This window comes from Oncorhynchus tshawytscha, unplaced genomic scaffold (genome assembly GCF_018296145.1).
Source record: "Oncorhynchus tshawytscha isolate Ot180627B unplaced genomic scaffold, Otsh_v2.0 Un_contig_2868_pilon_pilon, whole genome shotgun sequence".
In the NCBI taxonomy this organism is placed as follows: Eukaryota; Metazoa; Chordata; class Actinopteri; order Salmoniformes; family Salmonidae; genus Oncorhynchus; species Oncorhynchus tshawytscha.
Window position 1 is genome coordinate 35,050 of NW_024609771.1, and position 25,119 is coordinate 60,168.

Sequence of the window (25,119 nt, forward strand, 5' to 3'; positions counted from 1 at the left end):
CAATTGAATTGACCCCAGGTACGCAAGCAGTCAACACTCGTTTATGCCCTGGCTGCAAACATTTCTCTCACAGTCAACACTGACACTGCGTAAACTCTACGACAATCTAGGGAGTGTAGGGAAAATGTTGAGGAACTGTTTATGCCCTCAAGACAGATTTGACGTAGCGTTTTTTGCACCAGACAACCGATCTGTGGTCACTGACAGCGTTTAGCCCTCGCACGTCAGAGTCTTATATTAGCCTCACACTGACCCACTATACCAGACAAAGAGCGGAATCTACCCACTACCAGACTGACAAAGACTGGAATCTACAGTGTTTATGCCCTGCGAGCACCAGACAATCTATACCGACAAAGACTGAATCTACCCACTATACTGACAAAGACTGGAATCTACCCACTATACCGAAGCACAAAGAGCGGAATCTACCCACTATACTGACAAAGACTGGAATCTACCCACTATACCTATTAGACGAAAAGAACTGGAATCTACCCACTATACCGACAAAGACTGGAATCTACCCACTATACTGACAAAGACTGGAATCTATCCACTATACTGACAAAGACTGGAATCTACCCACTATACTGACAAAGACTGGAATCTACCCACTATACTGACAAAGACTGGAATCTACCCACTATACTGACAAAGACTGGAATCTACCCACTATACTGACAAAGACTGGAATCTACCCACTATACTGACAAAGACTGGAATCTACCCACTATACTGACAAAGACTGGAATCTACCCACTATACTGACAAAGACTGGAATCTACCCACTATACTGACAAAGACTGGAATCTACCCACTATACTGACAAAGACTGGAATCTACCCACTATACTGACAAAGACTGGAATCTACCCACTATACTGACAAAGACTGGAATCTATCCACTATACTGACAAAGACTGGAATCTACCCACTATACCGACAAAGACTGGAATCTACCCACTATACTGACAAAGACTGGAATCTTCTAAATAAATGCCTTCAAACATACTTTCCCGACGACCACACGGGTGAATCTATAGCAGATTGGCTCATGCCTCCTGACACTCTCGCCTCCTGGGGACTCAGCCGAGACAGACAGGTCTGCACTATAACGGATAGGGGTGCGAACGTGGTGAAAGCCACTCAAATCAACAAATGGACCCGACCGCAATGTTTTGGACATCGTCTGCACTTGGCCATTGGTAAGTAACCTTGTCAATTGTGTATATTGAAGTGATTGGTTAGAGGAAACTAAAATGTGCATCCCCCCCCCCAATCAACTGATAAAATGTTATTACATTTGTACATAACTAAAGGGATTATTGTGATTAACATTTTATTAAAATCTCTTGATTTCTCTTAGAGAGAGTGGGGTAGAGACAAAACGGGTGGATCGATGCAATTGAAGTGTGTAAGAAAGTGGTAAGTGGCTTTTCCTAACTGGTGGAAAAAGAAGAGAGACCTGACAGTTGCGCCAAAAAGAACACAACCTACCCCAGAACAAGTTGGTGACAGAGTCGCCTACCAAGTGGGGGATCACGTCAAAACATGGTGCAAAGAGGAGCAGAAGAAAGACATTTTCACAGGTCAGAGACAAGAAGACCCGGCACTTAACTCCCATTTACACAGACAGAGATGTTCTGGAGTCCATCAACCAGTTATTGAACCCTAGAACCCTTAACACTCCTAGAATTCACAGAAGCTCTGTCTGGTGAGTCTTATGTCCGTGTGTCTTATCTGAAGCCAGTACTACACCTGTTCAATACAGAGGTCATGAAACCTGATGATGGTGAAACATCAGGGCGGCAGGGTAGCCTAGTGGTTAGAGCGTTGGACTAGTAAATGGAAGGTTGCTCGTTCAAACCCCTGAGCTGACAAGGTGCAAATCTGTCGTTCTGCCCCTGAACAAGGCAGTTAACCCACTGTTCCTAGACCAGTTAACCCACTGTTCCTAGACCAGTTAACCCACTGTTCCTAGGCCAGTTAACCCACTGTTCCTAGGCCAGTTAACCCACTGTTCCTAGACCAGTTAACCCACTGTTCCTAGGCCAGTTAACCCACTGTTCCTAGACCAGTTAACCCAGAGGCCAGTTAACCCACTGTTCCTAGACCAGTTAACCCAAAGTTCTAGACCAGTTAACCCACTGTTCCTAGACCAGTTAACCCACTGTTCCTAGACCAGTTAACCCACTGTTCCTGACCAGTTAACCCACTGTTCCTAGCCAGTTAACCCACTGTTCCTAGACCAGTTAACCCACTGTTCCTAGACCAGTTAACCCACTGTTCCTAGACCAGTTAACCCACTGTTCCTAGACCAGTTAACCCACTGTTCCTAGACCAGTTAACCCACTGTTCCTAGACCAGTTAACCCACTGTTCCTAGGCCAGTTAACCCACTGTTCCTAGGCCGTCATTGAAAATAAGAATTTGTTCTTAACTGACTTGCTTAGTTAAATAAAGGTTAAAAACATAAAAATGATCGTTATGGACTATCTGAATGAGACATATGATGACCTAGTCACAGATGACCTCCTGGACAAGGCCTCGTTGGTCGACCCTCGGTTTAAAACACATCAAAGAGGAGAAGGTGGGCCACATAAGAGCTGTCTCAGAGATGGTCAAGTAAGGGGCATGAAAACCCAAGCCCAGCACTGGGAGCTGCTGCTTCAACACAACTGAAAGCTACAAAGAGAAAAGTCACTGGGCAGTTTTTTCATAAAGCCATGCTCCACCACCACAGGTCTTACTGAAATCGAGCTGGTAGACAAGAAACTCAGCTGGACTGGTGGAAGAACCACACACACAAAAAAAAAAAAATGAATCCCCAAGAAATCCACCTGGCAAAGCACTACCTGTGCATTCCTGCGACCAGCTCCCCCTCAGAGCGTGTTCTTAGCACAGGTGGCAGCGTAGTGACCTGCCATAGGCTTTAAAGCCAGAGACCTTAGACAGACTTGTCTTTTTTCCTTGTAAGAGAACAACTAACCCAACTTCAACTGTGACGTACCATTAGGTTAACAGTTATAAACAACTACCCCAACTGTGACGTACCATTAGGCTAACAATTATAAACAACTACCCCAACTGTGACGTACCATTAGGCCAATAGCTATAAACAACTACCCCAACTGTGACGTACCATTAGGCTAACAGTTATTTGATAGTTTTGATGTCCTCACTATTATTCTACAATGTAGAAAATAGTAAAAAATAAAAACCCTTGAATGAGTAGGTGTGTCCAAACTTTAGACTGGTACTGGGTGTGTATATTATATACACATTTACAGGAACATAGATGGGGGATTGGACATGAAGCAGACGATTACATTGATAGAAGCCACAATCTAGAATATTAAAGCTGATCTACCCCACCCACCCAAACATTTATTTTTATTTTTTAATCCATGGGCGAGTCAGTGCCACATCAATAAGATACCTTGCAAATCTAGCATCTAACAATAGGATTTAATTATTTCATGGGCAGCGCTCAGTGACGTAGTCTGCTGCCTGTGACTGGAACGAATTGCAAAAATCGCTGAAGTTGGAGACTTTTATCTCCCTCACCAACTTCAAACATCAGCTATCTGAGCAGCTAACCGATCGCTGCAGCTGTACATAGTCTATTGGTAAATAGCCCACCCATTTTCACCTACCTCATCCCCATTCTGTTTTTATTTATTTACTTGCTCTTTTGCACACCAATATCTCTACCTGTACATGACCATCTGATCATTTATCACTCCAGTGTTAATCTGCAAAATTGTAACTATTCGTCTACCTCCTCATGCCTTTTGCACACATTGTATATAGACTCCCCCTTTGTTTTCTACTGTGTTATTGACTTGTTATTGTTTATTCCATGTGTAACTCTGTGTTGTCTGCTCACACTGCTATGCTTTATCTTGGCCAGGTCGCAGTTGTAAATGAGAACTTGTTCTCAACTAGCCTACCTGGTTAAATAAAGGTGAAATAAAAAATTAAAAAAATTAAAAAAGGTAACAACCTTTTAAGTAGAACTGAACTGACGATGGATACTAATTCTAAAGTGGGACGAGTGTGGCTACACAGATACAGATTTTAAACGTGAGTTACCTCGAATGCGAATCGTTGTACAATGTCATTAGACCCGTCTTATTAATAAATGAAGTAATTCAAGAAAAGGGGTCTAAGGTTAGGTTATATTCTTGAGAACATTATTATTTTAAAGTAATTCTTGCTGGTGTAAAAGATATGCTGCTTATGTTTCCAGGACCGTACAACAGTCGGTGTTAACGTTCAGCCTGAGCATAGTTGCTCGTAACAAAACTCCCTCCGTAAACAAGATACTGTTTTGCCGAGGGCACCAAATGTAGGCTAGTTAGCGTCTATGAACGGACTAAGCCAGTCCTATATATCACTAATTTAACACGTTTTTTTTTGTGTTAAATGCATATACAGGTGGGTATAATTTGTGGAACGTTCCAACAGGAATCTGTAACAAAGTTGTATAGAGGCAGAATAAGATACCGGGTAGAGAGTGGGTTATTTCATTAAGTTTTTTCACTCACCACGTTTATCCAGTCTGGTAGCCTACGGACAAACATTAAGAATAAGGACAAACATTGGACAAACATTTAGAATATGGACAAACATTGGACAAACATTAAGAATATGGACAAACATTTAGAATATGGACAAACATTAAGAATAAGCTACGTGGTGTGTTGATGCCTAGTCAGCAGTTAGTTAGATTGGTGATTTGATCATTGAGCTACTTTGTTTGTTGGCATCCTTGTGTGACGTTTTTGGAACAGATTCCTGTTGGAACGTTCCACAGATTATACCCACCCTGCATATACCAATCCCAGATTACTTATTTCAACAATTCCTACAGTACTGAACATATTCCTATGTAGAACTACAGTAGAAAACTCATTAACACATTAGTTCAACAAGTCCAGAGTCTGTGCCCCTGTTTTTTTTAAAGATAATACTCACTGGTGTTATTCAGATCTTCAGTCTTCTCATATTCAGTCTCCTCATCGTCAGTCTCATCTTCAGTCTCCTCCTCTTTCACTCCCAAAACGTCTTCCTCCTCTTTTATTGCGATAGCCTCCTCTTCCTCTTTCACTCCAAAAGGTTCTTCCTCCTCTTTCACTGTATCATCCTCCTTTTCTTTCAATGCGATAGCCTCCTCTTCCTCCTTAATATTTCTAAACGGTTCTACCTCCCCCTCTTCCTCTTTCACTCCAAATGGTTCTTCTTCTCCATCCACTGGAATCTCATCGTCTTCTTCTTTTACGATAATGTTCAGCCCCAGAGATTCTTTCTCCGTCCAGCAGACCTCCTCTTCTTTAGCAAGGGAGGAGTAGTTCAGTGAGCTCATGGTCGGGGACGTTAGCTAGTTAGCGACTTGAATATTGATAGACTCAGTATCAATGTAACAAATTAACAAAAGTCATATAACAAGCAAATTACGTTTGTTGACTATTAAATACGTAAACAGAATGTTAAAAACACAGATTAATATACACAAGATTGGTCTAAATCGCTTCAATGTTTCGGTTTTATGTTTGCTACCGAGGTGGTTGAATCCAATCTTGTTGTCGCAGTTGAAGCCTCCAGTTCTGTCCACTAAATTATACGTCACGCAATAAGCATCACCTGAAAGACTCATATCGCCATCTGCTGACCGGAGTGGGTAACGCAGATTGGAAAAAATATTAATGTTTATTCAAACAATGTCATAAGAAGTCATTTAATAACAACCAGATGTTATGTTTTCTCTTACAGCCAATACTTTCCGCCAGGGCTGACCTGCCCATTAGACAGGATTAGGTGACAGATTGATGAGGGCGACATTTTTCTGAAAATAAATCAGGTGGCAGGTGGCCTAGTGGTTAAGAGTGTTGGTGGTTCGAATGCCAGAGCCGACTAGGTGACACATCTACCGATGTGCCCTTGAGCAAGGTACTTATCCCTAATTGCTCATATGAGTCGCTCTGAATAAGAGCGTCTGCTAATCGACTAATACATTGACTAATACATACATCGACCAAGACGCACCGGCAACAACACATAGTAAGAGCGTCTGCTAATCGACTAATACATTGACTAATACATACATCGACCAAGACGCACCGGCAACAACACATAGTAAGAGTGTCTGCTAATCGACTAATACATTGACCAATACATAGTAAGACCTCACATAATTCTGCCTAAAAACAATGACAACTTACCTCACCCAGTGGCATATGGGCTAGTTAGGTTAGTAGTTTATTGAAAAATAAATGTTGAAATGTTTCAGAAACTGCCCTGTCAGTGGATTATAAAATATTCATTAATGTGCAAACGTCACACTGGGGTTTAATTCCTTTTTTTCCACAACGCTTTGAAAATGTGCTGTGGAGTTTATAGCCTAATGCGGCATCCTGTTTGAGCAATTGAGAGTCAATAGATACTGTTGACAAATGGTGTACAGCTGAGAAGGTTGACGTTTTCTAGGAAGGAGACAGGGGGCGTTTCTATATAATAAAGGGTGAAGCCTCGACGACAGGATTTAATCATGAAATGTTTAAATATTGTCTGCATTCTGTTGTCCTCTTCTTGATGTCAAGCCGCCCTGTTTTCTTCCTTCCTGTTTCCGTTCTGTTTCTCCAACTAAAGTATATGTTTCTTCTTTGAGTATTTTTTCCAGATGTTTTTAGAATATTTTGCACTTGTTTTGATGTTTCTATGACAACAAATGTAAAAAGTTACTGCGAACAACAGATTAAAATGTATTTTTATATGATTTGATTATTTCTATCAAATGAACACGTTGTTTTATGCAAGTCAAAGGTTGTAAAAGTAGTTATAGCGAACAAGATATTTAAATGCAATTGTTTATGATTCGTTTTCTTCTATCAAATCAACACTTGACTTCATATGTCCGGTCCCTAACAAAAACATTTGCTCGTGAACGATCCTTCGTAGTAATCAGAGAGGAAAGTACATTGTTGTCAACCTTTAAATAGGCTAATGGCGAATGTCTGGTTTTTAAAATCTAGTACCTCATTATAGGAGCCTGGGACCTGAGAAACCTGACAACTACATCCAAAAAAGGACAGATGGTTACAATAGCAAGAGCCATCTCATCACGGATCTGGTAGGACAAAAAAGCATGGCCAATTTTATTGTTACCCCCTGGCGTTGTTTGTCAGGTTCAACTGTAGGTGACAGGGCGACGTGCTTTTAGTTATGAACTAATTATTATTTACAATAACGGCCTACCCCAGCCAAACCCTCCCCTAACCCGGACGACGCTGGGCCAATTGTGCCCCGCCCAATGGGACTCCCGATCACCGCCGGTTGTGATACAGCCCAGGATCAGATGTTGACAGGGCGACATATTTTGTGGACAAAAACAGCATAAAACCGGGTCTATGACAAAGCATAATCAAATGAATTACCCAGCTACTGTAATGTTGAGAAAAATCGAGAAATAGTTTGGTCGATTATTTTTTTAAATCAAATTATCCACCATGTATTTCTAAACTCATAGCTAACTCGGGAAATATGACGTTATTTCAGAATGAACATTAACCGGTTAGCGCATCATGCGTTGTGACAGTATGTTAGCTAGTAGCCCCAGTAGGATCATGTGTTTTCACGTGTATTGTTTGTTGTGTTCTGCCTGGTGACACTCGTTCATTCGCGACCTGGCTGTTCGTTCTGAATAGTATTATCTATTTTGTTCAAAACAGTTGCAGCATGTGCAGCAGTAGTCATTCGGTTGTTGGCATGGACATTGTGAAATAGGTGTATTTATGCTGTTGTTCAAATGCACAGATCACTTTATATAGCTTCAAAAACTTGGCATCATATTTCTGTCATGTGATTTGTTGACAACTCCATCTTACGCCCCTGGTATTCAACCAATCAGCCACCGCTTCTTTCCCTCCTCCAGGTTGAAGGGTTTCTTTCCAAAACGCTGTATATCAATTTTCAGAAATTCAACCAATCAGCGACCGCTTCTTTTTGTTGTTTAAAGAAATGTATGAAAGACATGTTGTTGTTTACTATCTAATCGTAGCATGGGGTTGTTCAATGACAGGCTTGCATTTGTTTAATATAACCATCACTTGATGGTTTCATTTCAGAGGCAAGTAATCATTTTTTGGGGGGCGAAATCAAACCAAATTGTATTTGTCACATGCTTTGTAAACAACAGGTGTAGACTAACAGTGTTTACAAATGCTATATACACTGAACAAAAATCTAGACACACAACAATTTCAAGGATTTTACAGTTACAGTTCATATAAAGGACATCAGTCAATTGAAATAAATTCCTAATCTATGGATTTCACATGACTGGGAATACAGATACGTAAAATAAACAAATTAAAGTAGGGGCGTGGATCAGAAAACCAGTCCTTATCTGGTGTGACCACCATTTGTCTCATGCAGCGCGACACATCACCTACTCATAGAGTTGATCAGGCTGTTCATTGTGGCCTGTGAAAATGTTGCGCCACTCCTCTTCAACGGCTGTGCGAAGTTGCTGGATAGTGGCGGGAACTGGAACACGCTGTCGTACACGTCATGAAGGGGGTTTCCGTGGCCTAAAATCCCCATGTGCAATACCAAGAGCCAGCTGGAGTGGTGTAAAGCTCCCCGCCAATGGACTCTGGAGCAGTGGGAACGCTTGAATCTGGCTTTGGCGGGATGCCAAGAGAATTCTACCTGCCCGACTGCTACAAGTGTAAAGGCAATTTGTTTTACCTTTATTTAACTGTGGTGCAGGAGTCCAATGCTCTAACCAAGGCTATCCCTGCCCCCAATGGTCTGGGGGCTGAATCTGGCTTTTTTTCCTCCCATGGTCAATGTGGTGCAGGAGGAATAATGGTCTGGGGCTGTTTTTTCCTCCCATGGTCAATGTGGTGCAGGAGGAATAATGGCCTGGGGCTGTTTTGTTCTCCCATGGTCAATGTGGTGCAGGAGGAATAATGGTCTGGGGCTGTTTTGTTCTCCCATGGTCAATGTGGTGCAGGAGGAATAATGGTCTGGGGCTGTTTTTTCTCCCATTGTCAAGTCTAGGTCCCTTAGTTCCATTGAAGGGAAATCTTAACCCCATCAGCGTACAATGACACTAGACGATTCTGTGCTTCAAACTTTGTGGCAACAGTTTTGGAGAAAAGCTCTTTCCTGTTTCATCATGACAACGCCCCCTGTGCACAAAGCCAGGTCAGATCTACTCAGTGCTACTGATTCACTAACATAGAGTGGTGAGTCAGGACTGGTGATGTTGACTGAGATCTACTCAGTGCTACTGATTCACTAACAGAGTGGTGAGTCAGGACTGGTGATGTTGACTGAGATCTACTCAGTGCTACTGATTCACTAACAGAGTGGTGAGTCAGGACTGGTGATGTTGACTGAGAACTACTCAGTGCTACTGATTCACTAACAGAGTGGTGTGTCAGGACTGGTGATGTTGACAGATCTACTCAGTGCTACTGATTCACTAACAGAGTGGTGAGTCAGGACTGGTGATGTTGACTGAGATCTACTCTGTGCTACTGATTCACTAACAGAGTGGTGAGTCAGGACTGGTGATGTTGACTGAGATCTACATATCAACTGTAACTCAGTCAAAGGTTTAAAGTTGTTTTTATTATATTTTTCATCAGTGTTTTATGATAATAATATAAACGTGTCTTTCTACGTCACTAAATGTGAGGTCCCACAGGCTGTGCCAACACATAATGACATGAAAGTGAATTCTGACAGTGTAAAATGGTTGTATTCTATACCCATTTGAAGAGAAACAAGTTATTCATGTGTTTGATAAGATTAAAGATCTTCTCAGGGGACCCCACATTTGTATTTGTATTTCATATTGATCCCCATTAGCTGCTACCAAGGTAGCAGCTACTCTTCCTGGGGTTTATTATGGATCCCCATTAGCAGCTACCAAGGTAGCAGCTACTCTTCCTGGGGTCCAGCAAAATTAAGGCAGTTATGAATATATAGTAATGTTTTTAAAATGTATAACAGATTTCACAACATCTTAACTGTGTGCCCTCAGGACTCTACTCCGCTACCACATATCTATTACACAAGATCCATGTGTACGTGTGTGTGTGTATAGTGCGTATGTTATCGTGTGTTTGTATGGATGTGTCTGTGTTTGTGTTTCTTCCCCGCTGTTCCATAAGGTGTATTTTTATATCTGTTTTAATCTGTTTTGTTTTAATTCAATCTTACTGCTGGCATGAATTACTTGATGTGGAATAGAAAGAGGAAGTAAACAATGTCCCAACGTTCTAGAAATGACCACTTCTTTTAAAGAATGTCCAGATAGTGGTTCCCAGTATGTAAAGACGGGTTCCAGTTGGTATGGATGGTAAAGACGGGTTCCAGTTGGTATGGATGGTAAAGACGGGTTCCAGTTGGTATGGATGGTAAAGACGGGTTCCAGTTGGTATGGATGGTAAAGACGGGTTCCAGTTGGTATGGATGGTAAAGACGGGTTCCAGTTGGTATGGATGGTAAAGACGGGTTCCAGTTGGTATGGATGGTAAAGACGGGTTCCAGTTGGTATGGATGGTAAAGACGGGTTCCAGTTGGTATGGATGGTAAAGACGGGTTCCAGTTGGTATGGATGGTAAAGACGGGTTCCAGTTGGTATATGGATGGTAAAGACGGGTTCCAGTTGGTATGGATGGTAAAGACGGGTTCCAGTTGGTATGGATGGTAAAGACGGGTTCCAGTTGGTATGGATGGTAAAGACGGGTTCCAGTTGGTATGGATGGTAAAGACGGGTTCCAGTTGGTATGGATGGTAAAGACGGGTTCCAGTTGGTATGGATGGTAAAGACGGGTTCCAGTATTGGTTATGGATGGTGGTAAAGACGGGTTCCAGTTGGTATGGATGGTAAAGACAGTTGGTTCCAGTTGGTATGGATGGTAAAGACGGGTTCCAGGTATGGATTCCAGTTGGTATGGATGGTAAAGACAGGTTCCAGTTGGTATGGATGGTAAAGACGGGTTCCAGTTGGTATGGATGGTAAAGACGGGTTCCAGTTGGTATGGATGGTAAAGACGGGTTCCAGTTGGTATGGATGGTAAAGACGGGTTCCAGTTGGTATGGATGGTAAAGACGGGTTCCAGTTGGTATGGATGGTAAAGACGGGTTCCAGTTGGTATGGATGGTAAAAAGTTCCAGTTGGTATGGATGGGGTTCCAGTTGGTATGGATGGTAAAGACGGGTTCCAGTTGGTATGGATGGTAAAGACGGGTTCCAGTTGGTATGGATGGTAAAGACAGTTGGTATGGGTTCCAGTTGGTATGGATGGTAAAGACAGGTTCCAGTTGGTATGGATGGTAAAGACAGGTTCCAGTTGGTATGGATGGTAAAACAGGTTCCAGTTGGTATGGATGGTAAAGACGGGTTCCAGTTGGTATGGATGGTAAAGGGTTCCAGTTGGTATGGATGGTAAAGACAGTTGGTTCCAGTTGGTATGGATGGTAAAGACAGGTTCCAGTTGGTATGGATGGTAAAGACAGGTTCCAGTTGGTATGGATGGTAAAGACAGGTTCCAGTTGGTATGGATGGTAAAGACGGGTTCCAGTTGGTATGGATGGTAAAGACGGGTTCCAGTTGGTATGGATGGTAAAGACGGGTTCCAGTTGGTATGGATGGTAAAGACGGGTTCCAGTTGGTATGGATGGTAAAGACAGTTGGTATGGGGTTCCAGTTGGTATGGATGGTTCCAGTTGGTAAGGTAAAGGGTTCCAGTTGGTATGGATGGTAAAGACGGGTTCCAGTTGGTATGGATGGTAAAGACGGGTTCCAGTTGGTATGGATGGTAAAGACGGGTTCCAGTTGGTATGGATGGTAAAGACGGGTTCCAGTTGGTATGGATGGTAAAGACGGGTTCCAGTTGGTATGGATGGTAAAGACGGGTTCCAGTTGGTATGGATGGTTCCAGTTGGTATGGATGGTAAAGACAGTTGGTATGGATGGTAAAGACGGGTTCCAGTTGGTATGGATGGTAAAGACGGGTTCCAGTTGGTATGGATGGTAAAGACAGTTGGTATGGATGGGGTTCCAGTTGGTATGGATGGTAAAGACGGGTTCCAGTTGGTATGGATGGTAAAGACGGGTTCCAGTTGGTATGGATGGTTCCAGTTGGTATGGATGGTAAAGACAGTTGGTATGGATGGTTCCAGTTGGTATGGATGGTAAAGACAGTTGGTATGGATGGTAAAGACAGGTTCCAGTTGGTATGGATGGTTCCAGTTGGTATGGATGGTAAAGACAGGTTCCAGTTGGTATGGATGGTAAAGACAGGTTCCAGTTGGTATGGATGGTAAAGACAGTTGGTATGGATGGGTTCCAGTTGGTATGGATGGTAAAGACAGGTTCCAGTTGGTATGGATGGTAAAGACAGGTTCCAGTTGGTATGGATGGTAAAGACAGGTTCCAGTTGGTATGGATGGTAAAGACAGGTTCCAGTTGGTATGGATGGTAAAGACAGGTTCCAGTTGGTATGGATGGTAAAGACAGGTTCCAGTTGGTATGGATGGTAAAGACGGGTTCCAGTTGGTATGGATGGTAAAGACGGGTTCCAGTTGGTATGGATGGTAAAGACAGGTTCCAGTTGGTATGGATGGTAAAGACGGGTTCCAGTTGGTATGGATGGTAAAGACGGGTTCCAGTTGGTATGGATGGTAAAGACGGGTTCCAGTTGGTATGGATGGTAAAGACGGGTTCCAGTTGGTATGGATGGTAAAGACGGGTTCCAGTTGGTATGGATGGTAAAGACGGGTTCCAGTTGGTATGGATGGTAAAGACAGTTGGTTCCAGTTGGTATGGATGGTAAAGACGGGTTCCAGTTGGTATGGATGGTAAAGAAGGTTCCAGTTGGTATGGATGGTAAAGACGGGTTCCAGTTGGTATGGATGGTAAAGACGGGTTCCAGTTGGTATGGATGGAAAGATATGGGTTCCAGTTGGTATGGATGGTAAAGACGGGTTCCAGTTGGTATGGATGGTAAAGACGGGTTCCAGTTGGTATGGATGGTAAAGACGGGTTCCAGTTGGTATGGATGGTAAAGACAGGTTCCAGTTGGTATGGATGGTAAAGACAGGTTCCAGTTGGTATGGATGGTAAAGACAGGTTCCAGTTGATATGGATGGTAAAGACAGGTTCCAGTTGGTATGGATGGTAAAGACAGTTGGTATGGATGGTAAATGGTTCCAGTTGGTATGGATGGTAAAGACAGGTTCCAGTTGGTATGGATGGTAAAGACAGGTTCCAGTTGATATGGATGGTAAAGACAGGTTCCAGTTGATATGGATGGTAAAGACAGGTTCCAGTTGATATGGATGGTAAAGACAGGTTTGTTATGTATGGTGGATGGTTCCAGTTGGTATGGATGGTAAAGACAGGTTCCAGTTGGTATGGATGGTAAAGACAGGTTCCAGTTGGTATGGATGGTAAAGACAGGTTCCAGTTGGTATGGATGGTAAAGACAGGTTCCAGTTGGTATGGATGGTTCCAGTTGGTATGGATGGTAAAGACAGGTTCCAGTTGATATGGATGGTAAAGACAGGTTCCAGTTGGTATGGATGGTAAAGAGTTGGTATGGATGGTAAAGACAGGTTCCAGTTGATATTGGTTCCAGGATGGATTAAAGACAGGTTGGTATGGATGGTAAAGACAGGTTCCAGTTGGTATGGATGGTAAAGACAGGTTCCAGTTGGTATGGATGGTAAAGACAGGTTCCAGTTGGTATGGATGGTAAAGACAGGTTCCAGTTGGTATGGATGGTTCCAGTTGGTATGGATGGTAAAGACAGGTTCCAGTTGGTATGGATGGTAAAGACAGTTGGTATGGATGGTAAAGACAGGTTCCAGTTGGTATGGATGGTTCCAGTTGGTATGGATGGTAAAGACAGGTTCCAGTTGGTATGGATGGTAAAGACAGGTTCCAGTTGGTATGGATGGGTTCCAGTTGGTATGGATGGTAAAGACAGGTTCCAGTTGGTTCCAGTTGTATGGATAAAGACAGGTTCCAGTTGGTATGGATGGTAAAGACAGGTTCCAGTTGGTATGGATGGTAAAGAAAGATATGGAGGTTCCAGTTGGTATGGATGGTAAAGACAGGTTCCAGTTGGTATGGATGGTAAAGACAGGTTCCAGTTGATATGGATGGTAAAGACAGGTTCCAGTTGGTATGGATGGTCCAGTTGGTATGGATGGTAAAGACAGGTTCCAGTTGGTATGGATGGTTCCAGTTGGTATGGATGGTAAAGACAGGTTCCAGTTGGTATGGATGGTAAAGACAGGTTCCAGTTGGTATGGATGGTAAAGACAGGTTCCAGTTGGTATGGATGGTAAAGACAGGTTCCAGTTGGTATGGATGGTAAAGACAGGTTCCAGTTGGTATGGATGGTAAAGACAGGTTCCAGTTGATATGGATGGTAAAGACAGGTTCCAGTTGGTATGGATGGTTCCAGTTGGTATGGATGGTAAAGACAGGTTCCAGTTGGTATGGATGGTTCCAGTTGGTATGGATGGTAAAGACAGTTGGTATGGATGGTAAAGACAGGTTCCAGTTGGTATGGATGGTAAAGACAGGTTCCAGTTGGTATGGATGGTTCCAGTTGGTATGGATGGTAAAGACAGGTTCCAGTTGGTATGGATGGTTCCAGGTTCCAGTGATATGGATGGTAAAGACAGGTTCCAGTTGGTATGGATGGTTCCAGTTTATATGGATGGTAAAGACAGGTTCCAGTTGGTATGGATGGTAAAGACAGGTTCCAGTTGTATGGATGGATGGTATGGAAGACAGGTTCCAGTTGATATGGATGGTAAAGACAGGTTCCAGTTGATATGGATGGTAAAGACAGGTTCCAGTTGATATGGATGGTAAAGACAGGTTCCAGTTGATATGGATGGTAAAGACAGGTTCCAGTTGATATGGATGGTAAAGACAGGTTCCAGTTGATATATATGTTTGGTAAAGACAGGTTCCAGTTGGTATGGATGGGTAAAAAAAAGAAAGTACAAGCATCGGCATCTATCTAGCAGGCTACATACAGCGCATTCGGGAAAAGTATTCAGACCCCTTGACTTTTTCCACATTTTTGTTACGTTACAGCCTTATTCTAAAATGGATTACATCGGGTTTTTTTGTCATCAATCTACTCACACAATATCCCATTATGTCATCACAATACCCCCATAATGACAAAGCAAAAACAGGTTTTGGGGAATTTGTTATCAAATTTATCAAATTTAAATAAAAAAATGGAAATACCACATTTACACAAGTAATTCAGACACTTTACTCAGTACTTTGTTGAAGCACCTCTGGCAGCGATTACAGCCTTGAGTCTTCTCGGGTAATGACGCTACGAGCTTGGCACATCCCCTCAAGCTTTGTCAGGTGTACCGTTGCTGCACAGCTATTCTCAGGTCTCTCCAGAGATGTTAGATCGGGTTCAAGTCCGGTCTCTGGTTGGGCTAATCAAGGACATTCAGAGACCTTGTCCCGAAGCCTCTCCTGCGTTTTCTTGGCTGTGTGCTTCGGCTTGCGGTCCTGTTGGAAGGTGAATCTTCGCCCCAGTCTGAGGTCCTGAGCAGGTTTTCATCAATGCTCTTTCTGTACTTCCCTTGATCCTGACTAGTCTCCCAGTCCCTGCTGCTGAAAAACATCCCCACAGCATGATGCTGCCACCACCATGCTTCACCGAAGGGATGGTGCCAGGTTTCCTCCAGACAAACCTCAATCTTGGTTTCATCAGACTAGAGAATCTTGTTTCTCATGGTCTCAGAGTCTTTTAGCAAATGCACTGTACACCTGTTCAAATCAAAGTTCCCTCACACAATCTTATATTTAACCATACTTCCAAAATAATCAGAATTAATCAATGAATTAGTTAAATCAAGAAATCTGTAAATAATTTAGACGTTTTTGCAGAGAAGATTTTAGTTGCGCAATTTTACATCTCAAATGTCTTTAAATGCTGTATTTCAACAACAACAAGGTGCATTAAAAACGAGTCTGTCGAGTCAGTCTCTGTGCATGCAGTCTGTCGAGTCAGTCTCTGTGCATGCAGTCTGTCGAGTCAGTCTCTGTGCATGCAGTCTGTCGAGTCAGGACAGTCTCTGTGCATGCAGTCTGTCGAGTCAGGACAGTCTCTGTGCATGCAGTCTGTCGAGTCAGGACAGTCTCTGTGCATGCAGTCTGTCGAGTCAGGACAGTCTCTGTGCATGCAGTCTATCGAGTCAGGACAGTCTCTGTGCATGCAGTCTATCGAGTCAGGTCTCTGTGCATGCAGTCTGTCGAGTCAGGACAGTCTCTGTGCATGCAGTCTGTCGAGTCAGGACAGTCTCTGTGCATGCAGTCTGTCGAGTCAGGACAGTCTCTGTGCATGCAGTCTGTCGAGTCAGGACAGTCTCTGTGCATGCAGTCTATCGAGTCAGGACAGTCTCTGTGCATGCAGTCTATCGAGTCAGGACAGTCTCTGTGCATGCAGTCTATCGAGTCAGGACAGTGTGTGTGTGTTCTTGAACTGCATGAACTTTAAGTCCATGTGTGCCCTAGTGGCCATGTGTGCCCTAGTGGACATGTGCGCCCTAGTGGACATGTGCGCCCTAGTGGACATGTGCGCCCTAGTGGACATGTGCGCCCTAGTGGCCATGTGCGCCCTAGTGGCCATGTGCGCCCTAGTGGCCATGTGCGCCCTAGTGGCCATGTGCACCCTAGTGGCCATGTGCGCCCTAGTGGCCATGTGCGCCCTAGTGGCCATGTGCACCCTAGTGGCCATGTGCACCCTAGTGGACATGTGTACCCTAGTAGACATGTGTAATGGCCCAACATTGTCCTCAAAATTGTATTTATTTATTGTAGGCTACTCACAAAAAGAAAGTTCAGGTTTGTCACACAGTTTGTTGATGAACAGTGGTGGGACCCAATCATACATACATCATACTTGAGTAAAAGTAAAGAAGCCTTAACAGAAAATGACTCAACTAAAGTCATCCAGTAAAATAGAGTAAAAGTAAAGATGCCTCAACAGAAAATGACTCAACTAAAGTCATCCAGTAAAATAGAGTAAAAGTAAAGATGCCTCAACAGAAAATGACTCAACTAAAGTCACCCAGTAAAAGAGTAAAAGTAAAGATGCCTCAACTAAAGTCACCCAGTAAAATAGAGTAAAAGTAAAGAAGCCTTGACAGAAAATGACTCAACTAAAGTCACCCAGTAAAATAGAGTAAAAGTAAAGAAGCCTCAACAGAAAATGACAACTAAAAGTGAAAGTCTAAAAGCATTTGATTTTAAAAGTAAAAAGTATAAATCATTTCAAATTCCTTCTACTAGGCAAACCAGACAGCACAATGTTCTTATTCTTTTGTAATTCACAGATCTGTCTGAGGGTTGGAGCCCCTGACTCAGTTACCAATGAAGCGTTTGTGTTTAGTGAGTCCGCCACGTCAGACGCAGTAGGGATGTTCTCTTGATAAGTGTGTGAATTGGACGATTTTCCTGTTAAGCATTCAAAATGTAATGAGTACTCTTGGGTGTCAGGGAAAATGTACGGAGTAAAAAAAGTACATTATTTTCTTTAGGAATGTAGTCAAATAAGTTTAAAAAAAAAGTAAAGTACAGATACCCCCCCCCCAAAAAAAACTGTTCAAATAAATGTTCCCTCACGTCATCTTAGATGTAACCCTTTAACTACGATTCTAGGATTCTAGAACATGGTAAAGGGATATTCCACGTGAATAATACCTTTCACAACATTTTTATACACAATAAATAAACCAAACTATCTTCAATAGATTTTCTTTCACAAATGGCTCTAATCCCATGTGTTGTTCTAGATCCCTTCCCACACTGGGACCACTAATAACTTCTCTCCGCTGTTGATTCTTTCATGGGAGCAGTGGTAAGGCTTTTCTCCAGTGTGCGTTCTCTTATGTTCATGCTCTTTGAATTGATGAAACCGTGTACATTTCATCCCACAGTCGGAGCAGTGGAAGGCTTCTCCTTTGTGTGTGTTTTTTGATGCACTTTCATGTTCCATAAACTCTTAAAACTCTTTTCACAATAAGAACAGTGGAAAGGCTTCTCCGCAGAGTGTATTAGCTCATGTCTTTTCAGGTGCCCTGATAAGAAAAATCTCTTTCCACACTGGGAACAGTGGAAAGGTTTCTCTTCAGCATGTGTTAACTCATGTTGTTTCAGGGCATTTGATGAAAAAAATGTTTTTTCACACTGGGAGCAGTGATAAGGCTTATATACAGAGTGTGTTAGCTCATGATTTTTCAGGTTTCCTGACCGGGTGAATCTCTTCCCACACTGGGAACAGTGGTAAGGCTTTTCTCCAGTGTGCGTTCTCTTATGTTCTTTTAGATCCCCTAACTGGGAAAATCTTTTCCCACACTGAGAGCAGTGGAAAGGCTTCTCCCCTGTATGTGTTCTCTCATGTATTTTCAGGCTTGTTAACCAGCTGAAACTCTTTCCACACTGAGAGCAGTGGTGAGGCTTTTCTCCAGAGTGTATTCTCTCGTGTCTTTTCAGGCTCCCTAACAGGGTAAAACTCTTTCCGCACTGGGAGCAGTGATGAGCCTTATCTTCTGTGTGTGTCCTTTCATGTCTTTTCAGGGCCCTTAAGTGGGTAAAACTGTTTCCACACAGGGAGCAGTGGAAAGGCTTCTCTCCTGTGTGTATTCTATTATGTAATTTCAGGCTCCATAAGTGGCTAAAACTTTTTTCACACTGGGAGCATTGGTAAGGCTTCTCCCCTATGTGCATTCTCTTATGGTCTCTAAAGTGCCCTAACCACCAAAAACTCTTTCCACAATGGCAGTAGTGGTGTTGTCTTGCTGGTTTGGATGTCTCTGGATCTGGATCCTCTGAAGGACTCTTCCCGCTGTCAGAGTGAGAATCTGGTCTCTCTCCTGTCAAAGATAAACAAAAACAGTATTGGTTAAACAGAGAAATCTGAATTTAAAAAACTATTTATTTTACCAGGTAAGTTGACTGAGAACATATTCTCATTTACAGAAACAACCTGGGGAATAGTTAAAGGAGGAGGGGAGGGGATGAATGGACATTTTGCCAGGACACCAGCATTAACATCCCAACTCTTGCGATAAGTGCCATGGGACTGTCTTCCTAGGAGGTTTACTCCAGACTGGATTCCTACAAGGTTTAATCTAGACTAGTTCCCTCAATAAAATAGCGTGTCATCAAAGTGGCTGTAGTGCTTTGTAGACTAATAAAATCACTATCGAACTTGTCAGTTCTGCATTTAATAAACCTAATAGTGAATAAACCGTAAACTTAGATAAACAGCCAGGCTTTTATATGCTTAAATCACTGAACACAACAGGCTCTTATTAGAGACAGGCTCTTATTAGAGACAGGCTCTTATTAGAGACAGGCTTCTATTTGAGCCAGGTGTCCCCATTTCCTTAATGCACACAGCTTTTGCTAATTTGCATAGTTAATTGTTTAATTTCAGCATTTTAATGCATTTCTTAATTTTATTTATTTTGTCTTAGTATACTCTGACTGTGCATTTTCGGCAGTTCTTACTTTCCCCACAAGAGGGCGATCAACCGATTTCTCCCGAAAATGGTTTTGTGTTGCCAGTTAGCTAGCAGTTCTCAGCTGTTAGCAGTCAATGGCTAGCCGTTTCTTACTGGCTATAAAAATGGTGGTCACTAGTTACCACAGCCACAAAGTCAGAAGGCCGGCCTACTCAACCAATCAGATGAGGAATGGGATGGCGCGTATTCTGGTTCGTAGGAGAAACACCTCATTATCCAAAATTGCATACCTCAATTTTCAAGTTTGTGGACCAAATAACTAAATACGTTCAGGAACAAGCGTTGGCAACGTCACTAAAAATTCACAACATCGAGAAAGGACAAACATTTTCGGCAAATGGGTAAAGTTGTCGACTCTCTTTTAGATGCCTAGTAGCTAACTGTTGCTACTCTCATCTAGTATAAGGGTTTCTTTTAGATGCCTAGTAGCTAACTGTTGCTACTCTCATCTAGTATAAGGGTTTCTTTTAGATGCCTAGTAGCTAACTGTTGCTACTCTCATCTAGTATAAGGGTTTCTTTTAGATGCCTAGTAGCTAACTGTTGCTACTCTCATCTAGTATAAGGGTTTCTTTTAGATGCCTAGTAGCTAACTGTTGCTACTCTCATCTAGTATAAGAGTTTCCGTTACGAGAACAGAGGAGCCAGTCATCTGATTGGTCGAGGAGGCGGGCCTTCTGACTCTGTGATCTCTAAAGATCCCATGGCACTGATGAAGCCGGTCATCTGATTGGTCTGACTGTATATCAAACTGTATTCCTATCAGTGCCTTCAGAAAGTATTCATTCCCCTTGACTTCATCCACATTAGACTGAAATCAAAACAGATTAAATAAAGAAAATTCAAACTCATCTCTAATTTACATAAGTATTCATACCCCTTGACTTAATCCACATTACAGACTGAAATCAAAACGGATTAAATAGATTTAGATAGATTTTTTTTCAGACCCATTCAGATCCCATTGACATAAATATACACATCAATACATGTTAGAATCCCCAGGCAGCGACTACAGCTTCTTTCTGCCTTTCTACGTCTAAGAGTTTAGCACCTGGACTGTACAATATTTGCTATAATAATTTGCAATAATTATTATTTAAAACAATTCTTCAAACTCTGTCAAATTGGTTGTTCATTGCTAGACAGCCATTTAAGTCTGGCAATAGAATTTCGAACCGATTTAAGTCAAACTGTAACTAGGCCACTCAGGAAATTCAATGTCGCCTTGGTAAGCAACACCAGCGTATATTTGGCTTTGTGCTTCAGCTTATTGTTCTGCTGAAACAGACTTAAACTGTGCGGTTTCCTTCCTCTCTGGCAACTGAGTTAGGAAGGACGCCTGTACTTTTGTAGTGGCTGGGTGTATTGATATATCATCCAAAGTGTAATTAATAACCTCACCATGCTCAAAGGCATCGTCAATGTGTTTAGATGTACCCATATACCAATGGGTTCCCTTACTTGTGAGGCATTGGAAAACCTCCCTGGTCTCTGTGCTAGAGTCTGCTTGAAATTCGCTGCTCGACTGAGGGACCTTACAGATAATTGTATGTGTGGGGTACAGAGATGAGGTAGTCATTCAAAATTCATGTTAAACACTCTTACTGCACACAGAGTGAGTCCATGCAACTTATTTGAACGGTTAAGCACATTTTTACTCCTGAACTTAATTAGGCTTGCCATTACAAAGGGGTTGAATACTTAGACTGAAGACAGTTCAGCTTTTCATTCATTTGTTAAAACCTCTCTGGGATATGTGGGACGGTAGCGTCCCAACTGGCCAACATCCAGTGAAAATGCAGAGCGCCAAATTCAAATAAATTACTATCAAAATTAAACTTCCATAAAATCACACATTCAATATACCAAATTAAAGCTACACTTGTTGTGAATCCAGCCAACGTGTCAGATTTCAAAAATGCTTTACGGCGAAAGCAAACAATGCTATTATCTGAGGATAGCACCGAAGCAAACAAACTAACACAGACCATCATATTTCAACCCTCCAGGCGCGACACAAAACGCAGAAATAAAGATATAATTCATGCCTTACCTTTGACGAGCTTCTTCTGTTGGCACCAATATGTCCCATCACAAATGGTCCTTTAGTTTGATTCATTTGTGTATATATATCGAAAATGTCCAATTATTTGGCGCGTTTGATCCAGAAAAACACCGGTTCCAACTCGTGCAACATGACTACAAAAGTTACCTGTAAGCTTTGTCCAAACATTTCAAGCTACTTTTGTAATACAACTTTAGGTATTTTTTTACGTAAATAATCGATAAAATTGAAGACGGGATGATGTGTGTTCAATACCGGAGGAAAACAAAGTGTAGCTGGCTTTCAGGTCACGTGCCTCTAACAAAGAGTACACTTCTCTCTACCCTCGTTCTGAACAGTGTTACTTCTTCATTTCTCAAAGGAAAAACCTCAACCAATTTCTAAAGACTGTTGACATCCAGTGGAAGCGATAGGAACTACAAGAAGGTCCCTTAGAAATCTGGATTCCCAATGAAAACCCATTGAAAAGAGAGTGACCTCAAAAAAAAGAAAGAATCTGAATGGTTTGTCCTCAGGGTTTCGCCTGCCAAATAAGTTCTGTTATAGTCACAGACATGATTCAAACATGATTCAAACAGTTTTAGAAACTTCAGAGGGTTTTCTATCCAAATCTACTAATAATATGTATATCTTAGCTTCTGGTCTGGAGTAGCTGACGGTTTAATTTGGGCATGCTTTTCATCCAAAATTCCCGAATGCTGCCCCCTATCCTAGAGAAGTGTTGATAAACATAATACCACTTTGACATTATGGGGTATTGTTGGTGGGAATTTATTTTATACATTTCATCAATTTTAAATTCAGGATGTGACACATCAAAATGTGGAAAAAGTCATGGGATGTGAATACTTTCCGAAGGCTGTAATCCTGTGTATGAAAGTACCATGTATGAATAATTAATTAAGTACCATGAATAATGTATGTAACAAAATCTGTAACAAAACAAAACTTCCTTCTGTCCTCAGAGGGGGGTGGAGCCAATTAAATATATGTAAATATATGTAAATAAAGAGTATGTAAGTGGAATTAGGGAGGAGAGTTTCCCCTTTACACTGGGGACTAGAAAAGTGCCATGTAAGTACAATCAATTATTATTAAATATTTTGTCATCTTCCATAGCTTGAAGACGATGCCTTTGTACAGAGACAGAAACTGGTACAAAATACAAAAAAAAATGTTTTGACTGCAAGGCCATGTTAAATTAAATAAATTAGTATGTAACATGACTGAAGTTAATCTGAAATCAGCCACAATTTTTTTTTTTTTTTTAAATCGGACAATTTCAACAACAAAAATTTAGTGAACATTTCTGTTGAGCTGTTTTATAACATCAAAATGTAATCAAGGTGTGTCAATTTAGTCTACAGGCCATTCTCAAAACAACGCAGTAACTATGAGTAAAAGGGCAAACATCACGATAAGCTTGTTAGTCTACAGGCCATTCTCAAAACAACGCAGTAACTATGAGTAAGGGCAAACATCATGATAAGCTTGTAAACTGAGTTTGAATAAGACATCCGATTAACACGTAGCATTTTTAAACAGTTATACTACATTTAATAAACAACCAAATCATTAATGACTCAATAGACTAAATGCATGTTTCTCATCTGGCCCGTGCAAACAGGTCGGCATTACAGGTCATCACACTCCCTCATCTGATTGGTGGAGTAGGCGGACTTTCTGACTGTGGTAACTAGGGCTGACTACCATCATGTTTCGCCAGAGTTATTCATTCATTATGTCAATGTAACAAATCAAACATTAAATCTCGTAAACAAGTCATGGTAATTGATGGTAACCTCAAACAAATAATTTAGACTCGGCGTTAATTTGAAACGGGCGTTAATTTTCTGAAATGTGTGCCATTGCGGTTAATGAAAAGGGACAGTTATTTGAGACTGTGTTTAATTGAAGTTTTACGGGTAGCCAAGTCAGTACGGGCAACATTTTAAGTAAACATATTTGTTAGCCTGCTAAACAATGGGTCGTTCCATATTAATTCAATCCCTTCCTGACTGCATCCCCTTCGATTTGAACGAAAACCTTCCAAGCATGTTTTCCCAAGGTAGAAGTGTTCATAAAGTGACTTTTTGGAGCTGAATGCCAAAACATCCTCAGGAGATAGAGATTATCAAAGCTGACCCATTTTGCAAACCCAACCCCACCTTATTGTGAGACATCCATGTCTTCATCACTGAAATAGATACAAGGTTGAGTTTGATATCATGTGTAAACATGTCGGGTTTTGTGCAAGTCAAAAGGGGGTGCAGTCAGAAAGTGATTGAAATCACATGGAACGACCCAAATCCTACAGTACAGAACAAGTGTAGAACTGCAGTAGAATGACCCCCTTAACAACCACACTGTGGTTCAACAACTGCAGAGTTTGTGCCCGTGTTTAAGACAGTAGAGTTTGTGCCCGTGTTTAAGACAGTAGAGTTTGTGCCCGTGTTTAAGACAGTAGAGTTTGTGCCCGTGTTTAAGATACTCACTGGTGTTAATCAGATCAGCAGTCACCTCCTCTTTCACTCCCAAAACGACTTCATCTTCCTCTTTTGAGATATCCTGCTCTTCCTCTCCCAAAGGTTCTTCCTCCTCTTTCACTGTAACATCCTCCTCTTCTTCTTTCACTGTGGCAGCCTCCTCCTCCTCCTTCCCCACTCCAAAAACGGCAGCCTCTTCTTCATCCTCCTCCTTCACTGTAATAACGTCCTCTTCCTCGACACTGTTCACCAACATACCCTCTTTCTCCGTCCAGCAGACCTCCTCTTCTTTAATAACAAGGTGGGAGTAACTTAGTGAGCTCATTGTCGGGAATGTTAGTCAACTAGCTAAGGTCAATATACCAACAAGATGATACCTGTAGTAGCCAGCTGGTTTGACGAAAGATGGGGACACCGACGGTTCTTCACTCGCCGAAGTAAAAAAAATGAATCCTTTAACTTAATATATAAATTGTTACAAGCCGTTTGTTTATTTCTGGAAAACGTGTTGGTGAAAAGTTAATTAGCTTCAGCTACTGGTGCCGTCGAAACGGCCGTAGCCATCTATCTATAACATTAACAGCAGACAAACAACCGCGTCCCTAACTGGGATGTGAAATTAAAAAACCCGATTAACGGTACTAAGGTGTAATCATAAGTGTATTTAAAACCTTGCCTAACATCCACAGGACGTGTCTGGACACTTTTAACTCTTTTTTTGTTTGGTTTAGCAAGCTGCTACTGATGAGTCGCTTCTTCTTCTTCTCTATGGTTTGTTTTGGCGGATTTGTGTGTATTACACCGCCGCCTACTGTACTGGAGTGGGAGGCCCGTCACAACCTGCATTTACTTCCGGTAAGACGGGAACAGGGACAATTACCATGACAACTATTAACCCTCTTTAAAAACCCACCACCCCATTCCACTATTTAACCCTGTCTAATCCTAGTACAGACCACTACCA

The 25,119-nt window shown here is 41.9% G+C and overlaps 2 protein-coding genes across 3 annotated transcripts; both read right to left on the reverse strand.

Moving 5' to 3' along the window:
• Positions 1 to 3,961: 3,961 nt before the first annotated feature.
• Positions 3,962 to 5,619, reverse strand: LOC112239081 (nestin). Its single transcript, XM_042317835.1, has 2 exons — positions 4,982 to 5,619; positions 3,962 to 4,573 (listed from the first exon to the last, which is right to left on the reverse strand). Exons 1-2 carry the CDS (start codon positions 5,367 to 5,369, stop codon positions 4,557 to 4,559), a joined length of 405 nt encoding a protein of 134 aa, XP_042173769.1. The 5' UTR covers positions 5,370 to 5,619; the 3' UTR covers positions 3,962 to 4,556.
• Positions 5,620 to 17,151: 11,532 nt separating this feature from the next.
• Positions 17,152 to 25,079, reverse strand: LOC112239080 (zinc finger protein 239). 2 transcript variants are annotated; one of them, XM_024407592.2, is made up of 3 exons: positions 24,533 to 25,079; positions 24,165 to 24,443; positions 17,152 to 18,948 (listed from the first exon to the last, which is right to left on the reverse strand). In XM_024407592.2, the coding sequence occupies exons 2-3, from the start codon at positions 24,409 to 24,411 to the stop codon at positions 18,002 to 18,004; spliced, it is 1,194 nt and encodes a 397-aa protein (XP_024263360.2). In that variant the 5' UTR covers positions 24,412 to 24,443; positions 24,533 to 25,079; the 3' UTR covers positions 17,152 to 18,001. The 2 variants fall into 2 exon arrangements, with proteins under 2 accessions (XP_024263360.2, XP_042173770.1); XM_042317836.1 differs by having other exon boundaries at positions 24,165 to 25,079.
• Positions 25,080 to 25,119: the final 40 nt, after the last annotated feature.